This window comes from Phascolarctos cinereus, unplaced genomic scaffold, assembly GCF_003287225.1.
Source record: "Phascolarctos cinereus isolate Bilbo 61053 unplaced genomic scaffold, phaCin_HiC Scaffold_5;HRSCAF=322, whole genome shotgun sequence".
Lineage (NCBI taxonomy): Eukaryota > Metazoa > Chordata > Mammalia > Diprotodontia > Phascolarctidae > Phascolarctos > Phascolarctos cinereus.
In genome coordinates, this window is record NW_027555958.1 from 327,117,878 (window position 1) to 327,131,174 (window position 13,297).

The window sequence follows — 13,297 nt, forward strand, 5'->3', positions numbered from 1 at the left end:
CCTGTAGTCAACATTCCAACCTGGTCATTTAGGACAGCCAAGTCATTTCACCCATAATTCTCTTTCTGTGGCATGTTAACAAAATGGAAGAAAAAAATTATCCAAGCACAAGTTACAATAGTAATCAGACATTCACTCAGTACCCCAATTAAATGGAATTGAGAAAGCTACTATTCTGTATTTCCCAGGCTGTTCTATATCTTATCCAAATTCTGGAGTCCAGTTTTCACACTGCCACCATCTAAAGATAGAAGTGGGGTGCTGTTTCTACATAGATCAGTGAGTGTGGCTTTATGTCCCTACATAGGATTAAAGAACCATGAAATTTGAAGAGATTTCCAAGGTCATTGAGTTCAACCCATACCTGTTCCAGCATCCCTGACAAACAGTGATATATTTCTTTCCCCAGAGCACATTCCCATTCTCTGTTAGCAGCTCTACCATAGAACCGCTCACACACAGTTCAGTGTAAAAGCCTTGAACTCTGATTTTTTGATTAAGTCCCCGCTTCCCAGAGATCAGCTTCCTGTAACTCATACCCCTCCTACCTTCAGCCACCATCCTCAGATATGAAGCTTTCACACACTATTTGCACTAGGCCTTACTTATATTCTGCACAGGGTTGTCTCACAAGGGATAAATTATGCACTCAGGCTGAGAGTAGATTGATTGGTACACATACCCAGCCAATTCCTGTTTCAGATGACTGCTGTGATATATATTTCTTCTCTTTCTTAGAACCTGCATCCTTTTTAATGGATGAGAACAAAATTTATTGTTTTATGTACTCATTCAGCTGCTCAGAAGAAAGAGGAAAGAGTCCATCTGCCCTCATTGACCTAGGTATCATGTGTACATAATGGATATAGGCTTGATATGGGGGCAGCCCAGGAACACATGACTTAGGGTGGTGACTCCTTGGACACTAACCAAGCACCATTGCAACAAAGAATCAAGACTCCTCATAGATACTCCTTCCTCCCCTAAGACTATAATAAAGATGGGCAACAAAGATGAGTGCACTGTCTCTGTATTGTGATAATATTCTGTTTATTGCTAATCTCCTTTATTTAGTGGTACTTACAACAATTTCCCAGAGGGCAGGAAGACAAGGCTATACTAAATAAAATTGCATTCCACTTCTGAATGAGTGGGATTGGACATCCACATTATTCTGCTTATCCTTTAGTAAACTTTTCTAGCTCATTTAATTACTTCCAGAGTCCTATAATTTGAGCATTAATCAATTATTCCATCCAGCTTACACACTTAGGTTGGTTCTGTTAGTCCATGGGCCAAGCTTCATCAATGATCACCAGTCAATGTGAATTGACCCCATTAAGGGGCCAATAAGAAATAAGGTGATAACATAAGAAATAACTCCTAGCTGACATCCTATCCTTAAAAGCACTTGTTACTGTTGTTGTTCAGTCATGTTTGACTCTTTGTGATCCCATTTGGGATTTTCTTGGTAAAAATACTGGAGTGGTTTGCCATTTCCTTCTCTAGCTCATTTTTATAGATGAGGCAAACAGGTTTAAGTGACTTGCCCAGGGTCATACAGCTGCTAAGTGTCTGAGGCCAGATTTGAACTCATGAAGAAGAGTCTTCTTGACTTCAGGCCCAGTGTTTTGTCCACTGTATCACTTGGCTGTCCAAGAAGCAATCACAGATAGGGAAGATTCAAGAACTAAAGTCTACTCTTTCAGTATAATTCTGTCCCTGCCAAAGCCCTGACTCAAGAGGAGGCACATAAATTCACTTGGGGGGAATAGGATAGGGTGTGAAACATCTGGGTGAGGCTAGCCTTAGCCAGATGTCCTATAAGATATACTTGAGGCAGTCTGAGATTCAGTCCACATGCACTGAAAGCAAATATTCCAGTGAATTGAATAAGTAGGGAGGAATTCCAGAGGTAACTAACAATAAGGAATTTTTTTCATTGGTTCTTATGGTCTATTCATGACGTACTCGGATAGATGCAGAATGGCCTATGCCCTCAATTTATAGGCAGTGCCCCTACCAATGTGGCCTCAGTCAGTTACTACTGATTAAGCAATTAGTGTTTACTGACACTGAGGAAGGTAAATTACACATACATGCTTGATTTCCCAGAGCCCTTAGTCTACAAAAGACAGGACATCTTTGTGCATAGTTGTCAGTTTGGAGTTGTGGGTAGAAAGCTTAGTATATATGAAAGAGAAAACCTGGGTTTAAATTCTTATGCTGCTCTTTACTATCAGTATTTCCTTGGGGAAGTCACTTAACCTCTTTGGCTCTTAGGTTCTTTACCAATAAAATAAGGGAACGAAGGTGGAGGCAAGATGGTAAAGTAAAGGCAGAGATTTACCTGAGCTCCCAAATTTTTCCCCTCCAAACAACTTTAAAATAACACATCAAAAAAAAAATTGGAGCAGCAGAATCAACAAAAGGCCAGGATGAAATAATTTTCCTGCCTAAGACTACTTAGAAGGTTTCCAGGAAAGGTCTCACTGGGGTGTGAGTTGAGTGCAATTCAGTGCAGGATGAGCCAGGACAGGCAGGACCCAGCAAGTCAGGAGAAGGACTTGAAGTGACTGAATCAGCGGTGTTAGAAACTTCCAAAGTTCTCAACCCAAAGCCAGTAAGGGGGTGAGACAACTGGTCATAAGGAGATTATAGAGGGTAATTTGCTGGCACTGGGAGCAGGAGTCTGTTGCATTGCCCATCCATTGTTCTTCATTGCAGTCCCAGGGTGAGGGAGAGTACTGGCAAGAGTGAGGACTTCCCATCACAATTCCAGGGCAGAAAAGAGTGCTTGTGGTAGTTCATTGATCAGAGCACCGTCCAGGAGAGCAGTGACCACACCTCTTCTTAGATCATACCACCTAGGAAGAACTAAAAACTTACACCCCTTCAGAACTAACTTTAAAAACAGCATCATGAAAAACCTGAAACCTGGAACAATGCCCTGTTAATCCCAGGAGAAGCATCCAAATTTAACATAAAGTTAAAAGTAGAGAAATTGGCTGGAAAATTAGCAAATAACAACAGCAACAACAAAAAAGAACCTGATCCTAGGAAATTACTATGGTGACAAGTAAAATCAAAACACAAACTCAGGAGATGACAACAAAATCAAAACCGCTTCATGCAAAGCATCACAGAAAAATATGAATAGAGAGAGAAGAAGAAATGGGAAAATAGGGTAGAGGGAAATATACAGTTAATAATCATAAATATGAATATGAATGGGATGAACTCACCTCCCCAAAAGATAGCAGATAGCAAAGTGGGTTAAAAACCAGAATCCTACAATATGTTGTTTGCAAGAAAGTCACTTGAAGCAGAAACACACACAGAGTAAAGGTAAGGTCCTAGAGCAGAATCTATTAAATTTTAGCAGCAGCAGCAGCAGCAGCAGCAGCAGAAGAAGAAGAAGAAGAAGAAGAAGAAGAAAGAAGAAGAAGAAGAAGAAAGAAGAAGAAACAAATTTAACAATCATGATCTTAGACAAACCAAAAGTAAAAATAGATCTAATTAAAAGAGATAAGCAAGGAAACTATATCCTGCTACAAGGTACTATGGACAGTGAAGTAAAATGAATACTAACTATATATGCACCAAATGGTATAGCATCCAAACACTTAAAGGAAAAGTTAAATGAGTTACAGTAGGAAATAGTGAAACTATATTAATGGGAGAGCTCAACTTTCTCCTTTCAGAACTAGATAAATATAACCAAAGTAAACAAGAAAGAAGTTAAGGAGATAAATAGAATTTTAGAAAAGTTAGACATGGGGGCAGCTAGGTGGCACAGTGGATAGAGCACCAGCCCTAGATTCAGGAGGACCTGAGTTCAAATCTGGCCTCACACATATAACATTTACTAGCTGTGTGACCCTGGGTAAGTCACTTAACCCCTTTGCCTCGACAAAAAACAGAAACAAAAAAAAAAAAACAAACAAAAAAAGAAAAGTTAGATATGATAGACCTCTGGAAAAAATTGAATGGGAACACAAAGGACAATAGCTTCTGTTTCCCTCAATGTTTCCCACAAAAAATGACCATGTCTTAAGGTATTAAAACCTGCAAAACCAAATGTAGAAAAGCAGAAATATTAAATGTGTCCTTTTAAGATCATAATGTAATACAAACTACATTTAATAAAGTGCCTGGGAAAGTAGATTGAAAATTAATTGGAAACGAAATAATCTAATCTTAAAGAATGAATGGTCAAAGAACAAACCATAGAAATATAATAACAACCAATAACTTCATTAAACAGAATGACAGCAATGAGACAACATACCCAAATTTATGCGACACAGCCATAGCAGTACTTAGAGGAAAATTTATATATTTAAAAACTTGCATCAATAAAATAGAGAGCAAGCAGATCAATGAATTGAGTATTTAATAACAACAAAAAACAACTAGAAAAAATGACAAATTAAAACTCCCCAATTAAATATCAAATAAACCTGAAAATCAAAGGAGGGATTAATGAAACTGAAAGTAAGAAAATCATTGAACTAATAAATAAAATTGTGAGCTGGTTTTATGAAAGAAAAAAAACAACAACCAATAAGTAGACCATTGATTAATTTGATTAAAGAAAAAGAAAACCAAATTACCAATATCAAAAATTAAAAGGATAAATTCACTACCAATCAAGAGGAAATTAAAGTAATTACTAAGAGGTATTTTACTGAATCATATGCCAATAAATCTGACAGTCTAATGAAATGAATGAATATTTACAAATGTGTGTGTACGTGTGTGTGTGTGTGTGTGTGTGCGTGTGCACATATGCCAGATTAACAGAAGAGGAGATAGAATTATTAAATAATCTCATTTTAGAAAAAAAAAGAAATTACACAAGCCATTAATGGTCACTCTAAGAAAAAATCCCTGGAACCAGAGAGATTCAAAGTCAATTCTACCAAACACATAAAAAACAATTAATTACAGGACTATATAAACTATTTGAGAGAAAATAGGCAAAGGAGAAGTCCTACAAAATTCCATTTGTAATATAAATGTGGTGCTGATACCTAAACCAAGAAGAGCAAAAAACAGAGAAAGAAAAACAAAGACTGATTTCCCTAACAAATATTGAAGCAAAAATTTTAAATAAAGCACTAGCAAGGAGATTACTGCAATATATCACAAAGATCATGCATTATGATAAGATGGGATTTATACCAGGAATGCAAGGATGGTTCAATATTAGGAAAACTATCAGCATAATTGACAATATGAATGACAAAACCAATAAAATCATGTAATTATTTCAATATATGCATAAAAAGCTTTTGACAAAATACAATGCTCATTTTTATGAACAAAAAAAAACACTAAGAAAACATGGGAATAGAGCTTTCTTTAAAATAAGTAGTATTTATCTAAAAACCATCAGCAAGCATTATCTGTAATGGGAATAAGTGAGAAGCTTTCCCAATAAGATCAGGAGTGAAATAAAGATGTCTATTATCACCATTATTTTTCAGTATTGTACCAGGAATGCTATCTATAGCAATAAGAGAAGAAAAAGAAATTGAAGGAATTAAAATAGGCAATGAAGAAAGAAAACTGTAATTCATTGCTGATGATATGATGATATATTTAGAGAATCTGAATCAATAAAAAAAACCTAGTTGAAATAATTAACTTTAGCAAATTTGTAGAATACAACCTAAACCCACATAAATCATCAGTATTTCTATATATCACCAACCAAGTTGAGTAGCAAGAGATAGAAAGAGAAATTTCATTTAAAATAGCTGTAGATGGGGGGCAGCTAGGTGATACAGTGGATAGGACACTGGCCCTGAAATCTGGAGGACCTGAGTTTGAATCTTGACTCAGACCAAACACTTGACACTTACTACTAGCTGTGTGATGCTGGGCAAGTCACTGAACCCCAATTGCCTAAAAAAATAAAATAAAATAAAATAGCTGTAGATAATATAAACTATCTGGACATCTGCCTACCAAGATAAACCTAGGAACTATATGAATGCTATTACAAAACACTTTTTATGCAAATAAAGTTAAATCTGAAGAATTGGAAAAATACTAATTGCTCATGGGTGGGATGAGCCAATATAACAAAAATGACAATTCTACCTAAATTGATTTACTCATTCAATGTCATACCAAATAAATCACCAAAAGTGATTTTATAGACCCAAGAAAAATAACAAAATTAATCAAGAAGAAAAAAAGGTCAAGAATATCAAGGGAATTAATGGGAAAAAAAATGAAGGAAGGTGGCTTAGCTGTATCAGATCTCAAATTGTATTACAAAGCAGTAATCATCAAAATAATCTGGCACCAGCTAAGAGACAGAGTGGTGGATCAGTGGAATGGATTGGGTTCACCATACATATTAGGTAATGACCATAGTAATCTTAATATTTGATAAACCCCAAATCCAAGATTTAGGAACAACAACTCACTATTTGGAAAAAAAAAACTCTTAGGAAATTTGGAAAATAGCTTAGCAAAAACTAGGTACAGACCAATATCTCACACTGTGTACAAAGATAAGATCAAAATAGGTACATGATTTAGACATAAAGTATAACATTGCAAGCAAAATAGGGTATGATGGAATAGTTGACCTGTCAGATCTATGGATAAGGGAAGAATTTTTGATCCAACAAGAGATATAGAGGATCACAGAATGTAAAATTAATAATTTTGATTACATTAAATTAAAAAGGTTCCTCACAAACAAAACCAATGCAGTCAAGATTAGAAGGAAAGCAGAAAAATGGGTATTTTTTTCACAGCAAGTTTCTGTGATAAAGGTCTCATTTCTCAAATAAATAGAGAACCAAGTCAAATTTCTAAGAATACAAGTCATCCCACAATTGATAAATGATCAAAGGATATGAAAAGGCAGTTTTCAGACAAAGAAATCAAAGCTATCTTTGGTCATATAAAAATGTTCTAAATCGCTATTGATTAGAGAAATGCACATTTTTCCCCTTTTGGGTTTTTTTTTTAAATTTAGTATATTATTTCCCCCAATTACATGTAAAACCAATTTTCAGCATTTGTTTTTAAAATTGCATTCTAAATTTCCCCCCTGTCTCTCCACCTCCCTCACTGAGAAGACAAACAATTTTATTCAGGTTATACATGTGTAGTCATGCAAAACATATTTCTATTTTAGTCATGTTGTAAAAAACAAAAAAAAACAAAAACAAGAACAAAAAAAGGTAGACCAAAATTTTTTAAAAAAAGAAAGATACAATAAAAAGAAAAAATGTATGCTTTGATTTGTATTCAGACTCCATTAGTTCTTTCTCTGCAGATGGATGACATTTTCCAACATAAGGCCTCCAAAGTTTTCTTGGATCATTGTATTGCTGAGAACAGCTAAGTCATTCACAGTTGATCATCTTAAAATATTGCTGTTATTCTGTACAATTTTCTCCTAGTTCTCCTCATTTGTTTCACTCTGCATCAGTTTATGTAAGTCTTTCCAGGTTTTTCTGAGAACATTTAGCTTATCATTTTTTATAGCACAACAGTATTCCATCACAATCACATACTACAGTTTGTCCAGTCATTCCCCAATTGATGGGCAACCCCATAATTTCTAATGCTTTTCTGCAAGAAAAGAGCTGCTGTAAATATTTTTATACATATAGGTCTTTTCCTTTTTTTTTATATCTTTCTTGGGATATGGTTTTGAAACAAGTTTCTCTGATAAAGTCCTCATATCTCAAATATATAGAGAAATGAGTCAAATTTATGGGAAGAAGAGACATTGTCCAATTGATAAAATATGAACAGTTTTCCTATGAAGTTATTAAAGCTGTCTATAGCCATATGAGAAAATTCTATAAATGCAAATTAAAACAATTCTGAGGTACCACCTCACAACTATTAGATTGGCTAATATGATAGAAAAGGAATACGATAAATGTTGGAGGGGAGGTGGGAAAATTGGGACACTAATGCATTGTTGGTGGAGTTGTGAACTGATCCAACCATTCTGGAGAGCAACTTGGAACTATGCTCAAAGGGCTATAAAACTGTTAGCAATACCCTTTGACTAAACAATACCACTACCAGGTCTGTATCCCAAAGAGATTTTTTAAAAAAGGAAAAATACATGGATGTACAAAAGTACAAAAATATTTATAATAGCTCTTATTTTTTGGTGGCAAAGAATTGGAAAATGAGGGGATGTCCTTCAATTGGGGAATGGCTAAACAAGTTCTAGCATGTGATTGAGATGGAATATTATTGTGCAATGAGAAATGATGAGCAGGATGCTTTCAGAAAAATTTGGAAAGGTTTAACTGAACTGATGCAAAGTGAAGTAAGCAGAACCAGGAGAACATTTTACATGGTAACAGAAATATTGTGCTATGATGATCAACTATGAATGACTTAGCTATTCTCAGCAATATAAAGATCTAAGACATTTCCAAAGGACTTATGAAAGAATGCTATATACTTCCAGAGAAAGAACTGATGGAGTATGAATGCAGATCCAGGCATACTAGTTTTTTACTTTCTTTATTTTGTATTTTTTTTTGTAGCTAATATAGAAATATGTTTTGCATGACTGCATACACACACACACATACATATATGTATATACACACACACACACATACCTATATCAAATTTCTTGCCTTCTTAATGAGGGGGGAGGGAAATAATTCATTGTAAAAGATGAATGCTAAAATTGTTTTTGTATGCAGTCAGAAAAAATAAAATATTAATTAAAAATAAAGGCATGAGACTGGGTGGTCTTTAAGGTTCATTTGTAGTTTTAGAATGTATGATCCCTTGAATCCTTTTGCTTTCATTCCTCATCTGTAAAAAGGGCTTGGACTAAACAGCCTAGAAGATTTCTTCCTGTTTTAAATCTGTGATCCCATGATTTTTATGACCCCTATTGCTCCCTGGGATACTGTGAAATAGTCCGAAAATACATATATATATATATATATATATATATATATATATATATATGTATATTTATATCTACATATATATAATACCCACTATTTTATTATACGTTATTTGCAATATAATATGGCATATTTGTGTTATATATACTATAGAATGCATAATATATTATAATAATTATATTATATTATATAACTATATTTATGTATAATATATAATAATGGCTGGTGGTACAGTGGATAGAGTACTGGGCCTGGAGTCAGGAAGATCTGAGCTCAAATTCAGTCTCAGACACTTACTGTGTGACCCTAGGCAAGTCTCTGAAACCCTATTTGACTTAGTTTCCTCATCTATAAAATGAGGATAATAATAGTATCTACCTCCCAGTATGGTTGTGAGGATCAGATGATATAATAATTATAAAGCTCTCAGCACAGTGTCCGGGACATAGGAAGCACTATATAAATGCTAGCTATCATTATATATACTCATATATTAAAAAGAAATGCTGATGATATAAGATATGCAATAATTACAACTAAAGAACAAATATGCATGTACAATCTCTCCTTGTCAGAGATGAGTGCATTTTAGGAGTGGAAAGTAAGGGCAGCTAGGTGGTACAGTGGATAGAGCACTGGCCCTGGATTCAGGAGGACCTGAGTTCAAATCTAGCCTTGGACATATAACATTTACTATCCGTGTGACCCTGGGCAAGTCACTTAAACCCATTGCCAAGGCAAAAAAAAAGGGAGTGGAAAGCAATAGAAATATGTTCTTGGAGTTGGGTTAGGTGATTCTAAGAAAATTTTTATTCCTAAACAAGCTATGATTCTAGGTGTATGGCATAAGTAAAACAAAGAGTATCCATGGAGGTACAGCATTCGTGGGACTGAGAGAGAACACATTATATCTCTAATTGATCTTGTAAAACTTCCTGTTTTATGACAGTAGAGTTTGACAAACTGACCAAATGAGGGAAAGTGACCAGGTGGACTGACAAAGAAGACAGGCCATGCAACTATAGAGAAGACAAGGGTGGGGGAAAGGAGTACCTTGAGTGAAGGACATTGAGTCTAAGACATTTGTAAATCAATTGGAGCAAGAAGAGATAACTTAGAGGGAACATGATAGTTACATTTAAACATTGAAGGGCTGTAATGTGCAAGAGGGATTAGCCTTGCTACTCCTGAACCTTTGGTCTATCAGACCAAGTAAGCAATGGTAGAAGTTTACCATATTGGTTTTATGGCAGCAAAAATATTTCTAAGCAGTTAGAGGTATTTTTTAAGAAAAGGGAATGGGCTTATTCAAGAGTTTGTGGATTTTTCTTTGAAGGGGGTCTTTAAGCAGAGCCTAGGAGATCTCTTACTGAGTACGTCTGAGCCAGAACTAGTCAATTCCTATTTCTTTGTTCACCTTTTGTGCAATCCTCCTTCCCCTGTAGGATATTCCCTGATGATCAGCAAGCTTCTAAATCCCCATTAGGGGATCTGGGGAGTCCTCAGAGAACATATATGTTTGGGTGGCAACTGATATAAGCTCCAAGTGGGTCTAGAGATGTATGAGGAGATTTTGCTAACATATGGAAATGTAGCTTAGGCCCCCAAGAACAAGAATTTATGGGATTATGCCCCAGGTGCACCTTCTACACCTAGTAGTAGTGGTGGTCAAAGCCAAGGAGGTGTTGGAATGAGCAGAAAATGGGAGGTCAGGCTCCTGCAGGTAAGCAGAGAGGCCTCCCCCAGACTAGCTCTAATGGAAACCATGGCAAACTCTTTAGAGCAGTGTTTCCCAAACTAATTTGACCTTGGAACACTTTGGGGCTTGAAGTACACTGATAGAACTAGAAATTTTGGTCTGGGAAAACTGGATACATGGCATATTTATTGGAGTAAGGGGTGGGGTTAGGAAAATTTCAGAGCAAAACAGAAGAAATTGAATCTATTTTTGTAGTAAAAATACTGCTCAATTTTGTTTATCCATACATAATTTCATATTTGGTGTTTTTGGAGGGTACTATGAAAAGCATAACGGTGTTTTCATGAGCTCCCCATCCTATCATATGGAACACCAGTGTCATAGAATCTCAGCTTGAGAGAGACCTTACAGATGATCTGGCCCAGCCACATCATTTTATAAATAAAAAACCCAAGCCTAGAGAGGTGCTTAAGGTTACACAAATACTAAAACAATGAGGTTTCTAATCCAGGTTATCTGTCTCCAAATTCAGTGATCTTTCCACTGTGTCTTACTGGCTTTTGACACAGCATGGAAAATGCTTATTCTAGAGGCAGCAGAGTCTGATTACTGGGGTACTGATTTGGGGAGTCAGCAGGTCTACACTCTCAGCCAATTTGGGCCCTGGAGCCCCCTCAGAGCCTTCAGGTATTCTCTTTGTAACAGGAAGCAAGGGGGATAGTGATCTCGGCATCTCCCCCTCCCCTTATTCCCTCATTCCTCCCAAAGAGAATAAAAGAAAGAGGCTCCAAAAGTAGCAAACTCTATGGCATTGCAATGTATTTTGGCTGTGATGATGAATGGTCTCTTGTATTGAGTCTGTGGGTGTCTAGAGAAGCAGAAGGGTACAAAGGATATTGTTGTTGTTGTTGTTATTAAATTGGAACGAGGAGTCCTGTTTCTTTTTCCAAATACCTTTATGACCTTGGGTAAGTCACTGTCTGGATCTGTTTTCTCTTCTGCAAATGAAGGAGTTGGGTTAGGTGATTCTAAGAAAATTTTTATTCCTAAACAAGCTATGATTCTAGGTGTATGGCATAAGCCCATTTGTGTGTGTCTCTGCATTTGTGTAAATAAGTTTTGAGTACAGCTATATGCTTATTTGTTTTACATAAAAAAATAGTACCCTAAGTTTTGGCTAATGTTTTAGAGCCAGGTCTTCATCCCTAGGACTCTGCAGGCTGTGGGAAGAAAGACTCCCCAATTTCCTCTCACAGTGAGCCCTAGCTTCATTGAAGGTAGGTATCCCTTACAGTGTACAGAGTCATATGCACTCTGAGCAAAGCCTGATCTTCCTTGAGCTCAGCATGGGACTGTGCAATGAAACCACTTGGAGGGACTTTGTCTTCTTGGGCTTCTCCAGCTTTGGGAAACTGCAGTTCCTTCTCTTTGTCATTTTCTTCTTCCTCTACCTCATCACCCTGATCAGCAATGTCTTCATCATTGTCATTATCTGGCTGGACAGTCACCTTCACACCCCCATGTACCTTTTCCTCTCTGTCCTCTCCTTCTCTGAAACCTGTTACACTCTGGGGATCATCCCCAAGATGCTTTCAAATCTGGCAGTTGGGAGCCAGGCCATTTCCTACATGGGTTGTGCTATCCAGATGGACTTCTCTGCCTCCTGGGCCTGCACTAATTGCTTCCTCCTGGCAGTGATGGGCTTTGACAGGTATGTGGCCATCTGTGCCCCGCTCCACTATGCTAGCCGTATGCACCCCACTCTCTGCACCCAACTAGTTGGCACGTCTTTCCTTAGTGGTTATCTCATAGGGATGGGGATGACACTGGTTATCTTCCGCCTCCCATTCTGTGGCTCCCATGAAATACACCACTTCTTCTGTGACACCCCCCCAGTGCTGAGCCTGGCCTGTGGAGACACTGGCATGAGTGAGCTGGGGATCCTTATCCTCAGCCTTCTGGTCCTCCTGGTCTCTTTTGTACTCATAACCATCTCCTATGCCAACATCTTAGTGACCATTCTGAGAATACCCTCAGCAAAGGGGAAACAAAAGGCCTTCTCCACCTGTGCATCCCACCTCACTGTGGTTATTGTGCATTATGGCTGTGCTTCTTTCATGTACCTTCGGCCCAAGGCTAGCTATTCCCTGGAGCATGATCAACTCATTGCAGTCACCTATACTGTAGTGACCCCACTCCTCAACCCCATTGTTTATAGCCTGAGGAACCGGGCTGTGCAGGCTGCCTTTAAGAATGCCCTCCAGGGGAAACTTCTGGGGAAAAGATGAGGGCAAGGAAGGCAGCCTAATGTAGTAGACAGAAGGCCAAAGATGGAGTAGAATGTAAGCTTCTTTAAGGCAGGCACTGTTTTTATTCTTCTTTGTACCCCCAAAGCTGTGTACATTCTAAGTATTTTAAAATGTTTGTTGAATGGAATTAATGAATCTGAATCCCAGTAATGAGAATTGATTTCTATGTGGCCATGGGTATCTAACTTCTGTGTTCTCACTTTCCTCATCTGTAAAATGGTGATAAAAATACTTGCACAGGGGTGATGTGAGAAAAAGCTTTGTAAACATTAAAATGATAGAGAATTGTAAGCTATTATTATGGAAAGCCCGAGCAAGATCATTTTCTCCTAAGGCTGGGCACATCTTCAAGATATAAGCCATTG

The 13,297-nt window shown here is 37.1% G+C and overlaps 1 protein-coding gene across 1 annotated transcript; it reads left to right on the forward strand.

Annotated features, from left to right (window-relative positions):
* The first annotated feature begins 11,969 nt into the window (after window positions 1-11,969).
* OR10Z1 (olfactory receptor family 10 subfamily Z member 1) lies at window positions 11,970-12,911 on the forward strand. The gene has a single exon (XM_020977724.1). The coding sequence runs from the start codon at window positions 11,970-11,972 to the stop codon at window positions 12,909-12,911; it is 942 nt and encodes a 313-aa protein (XP_020833383.1).
* Window positions 12,912-13,297: the final 386 nt, after the last annotated feature.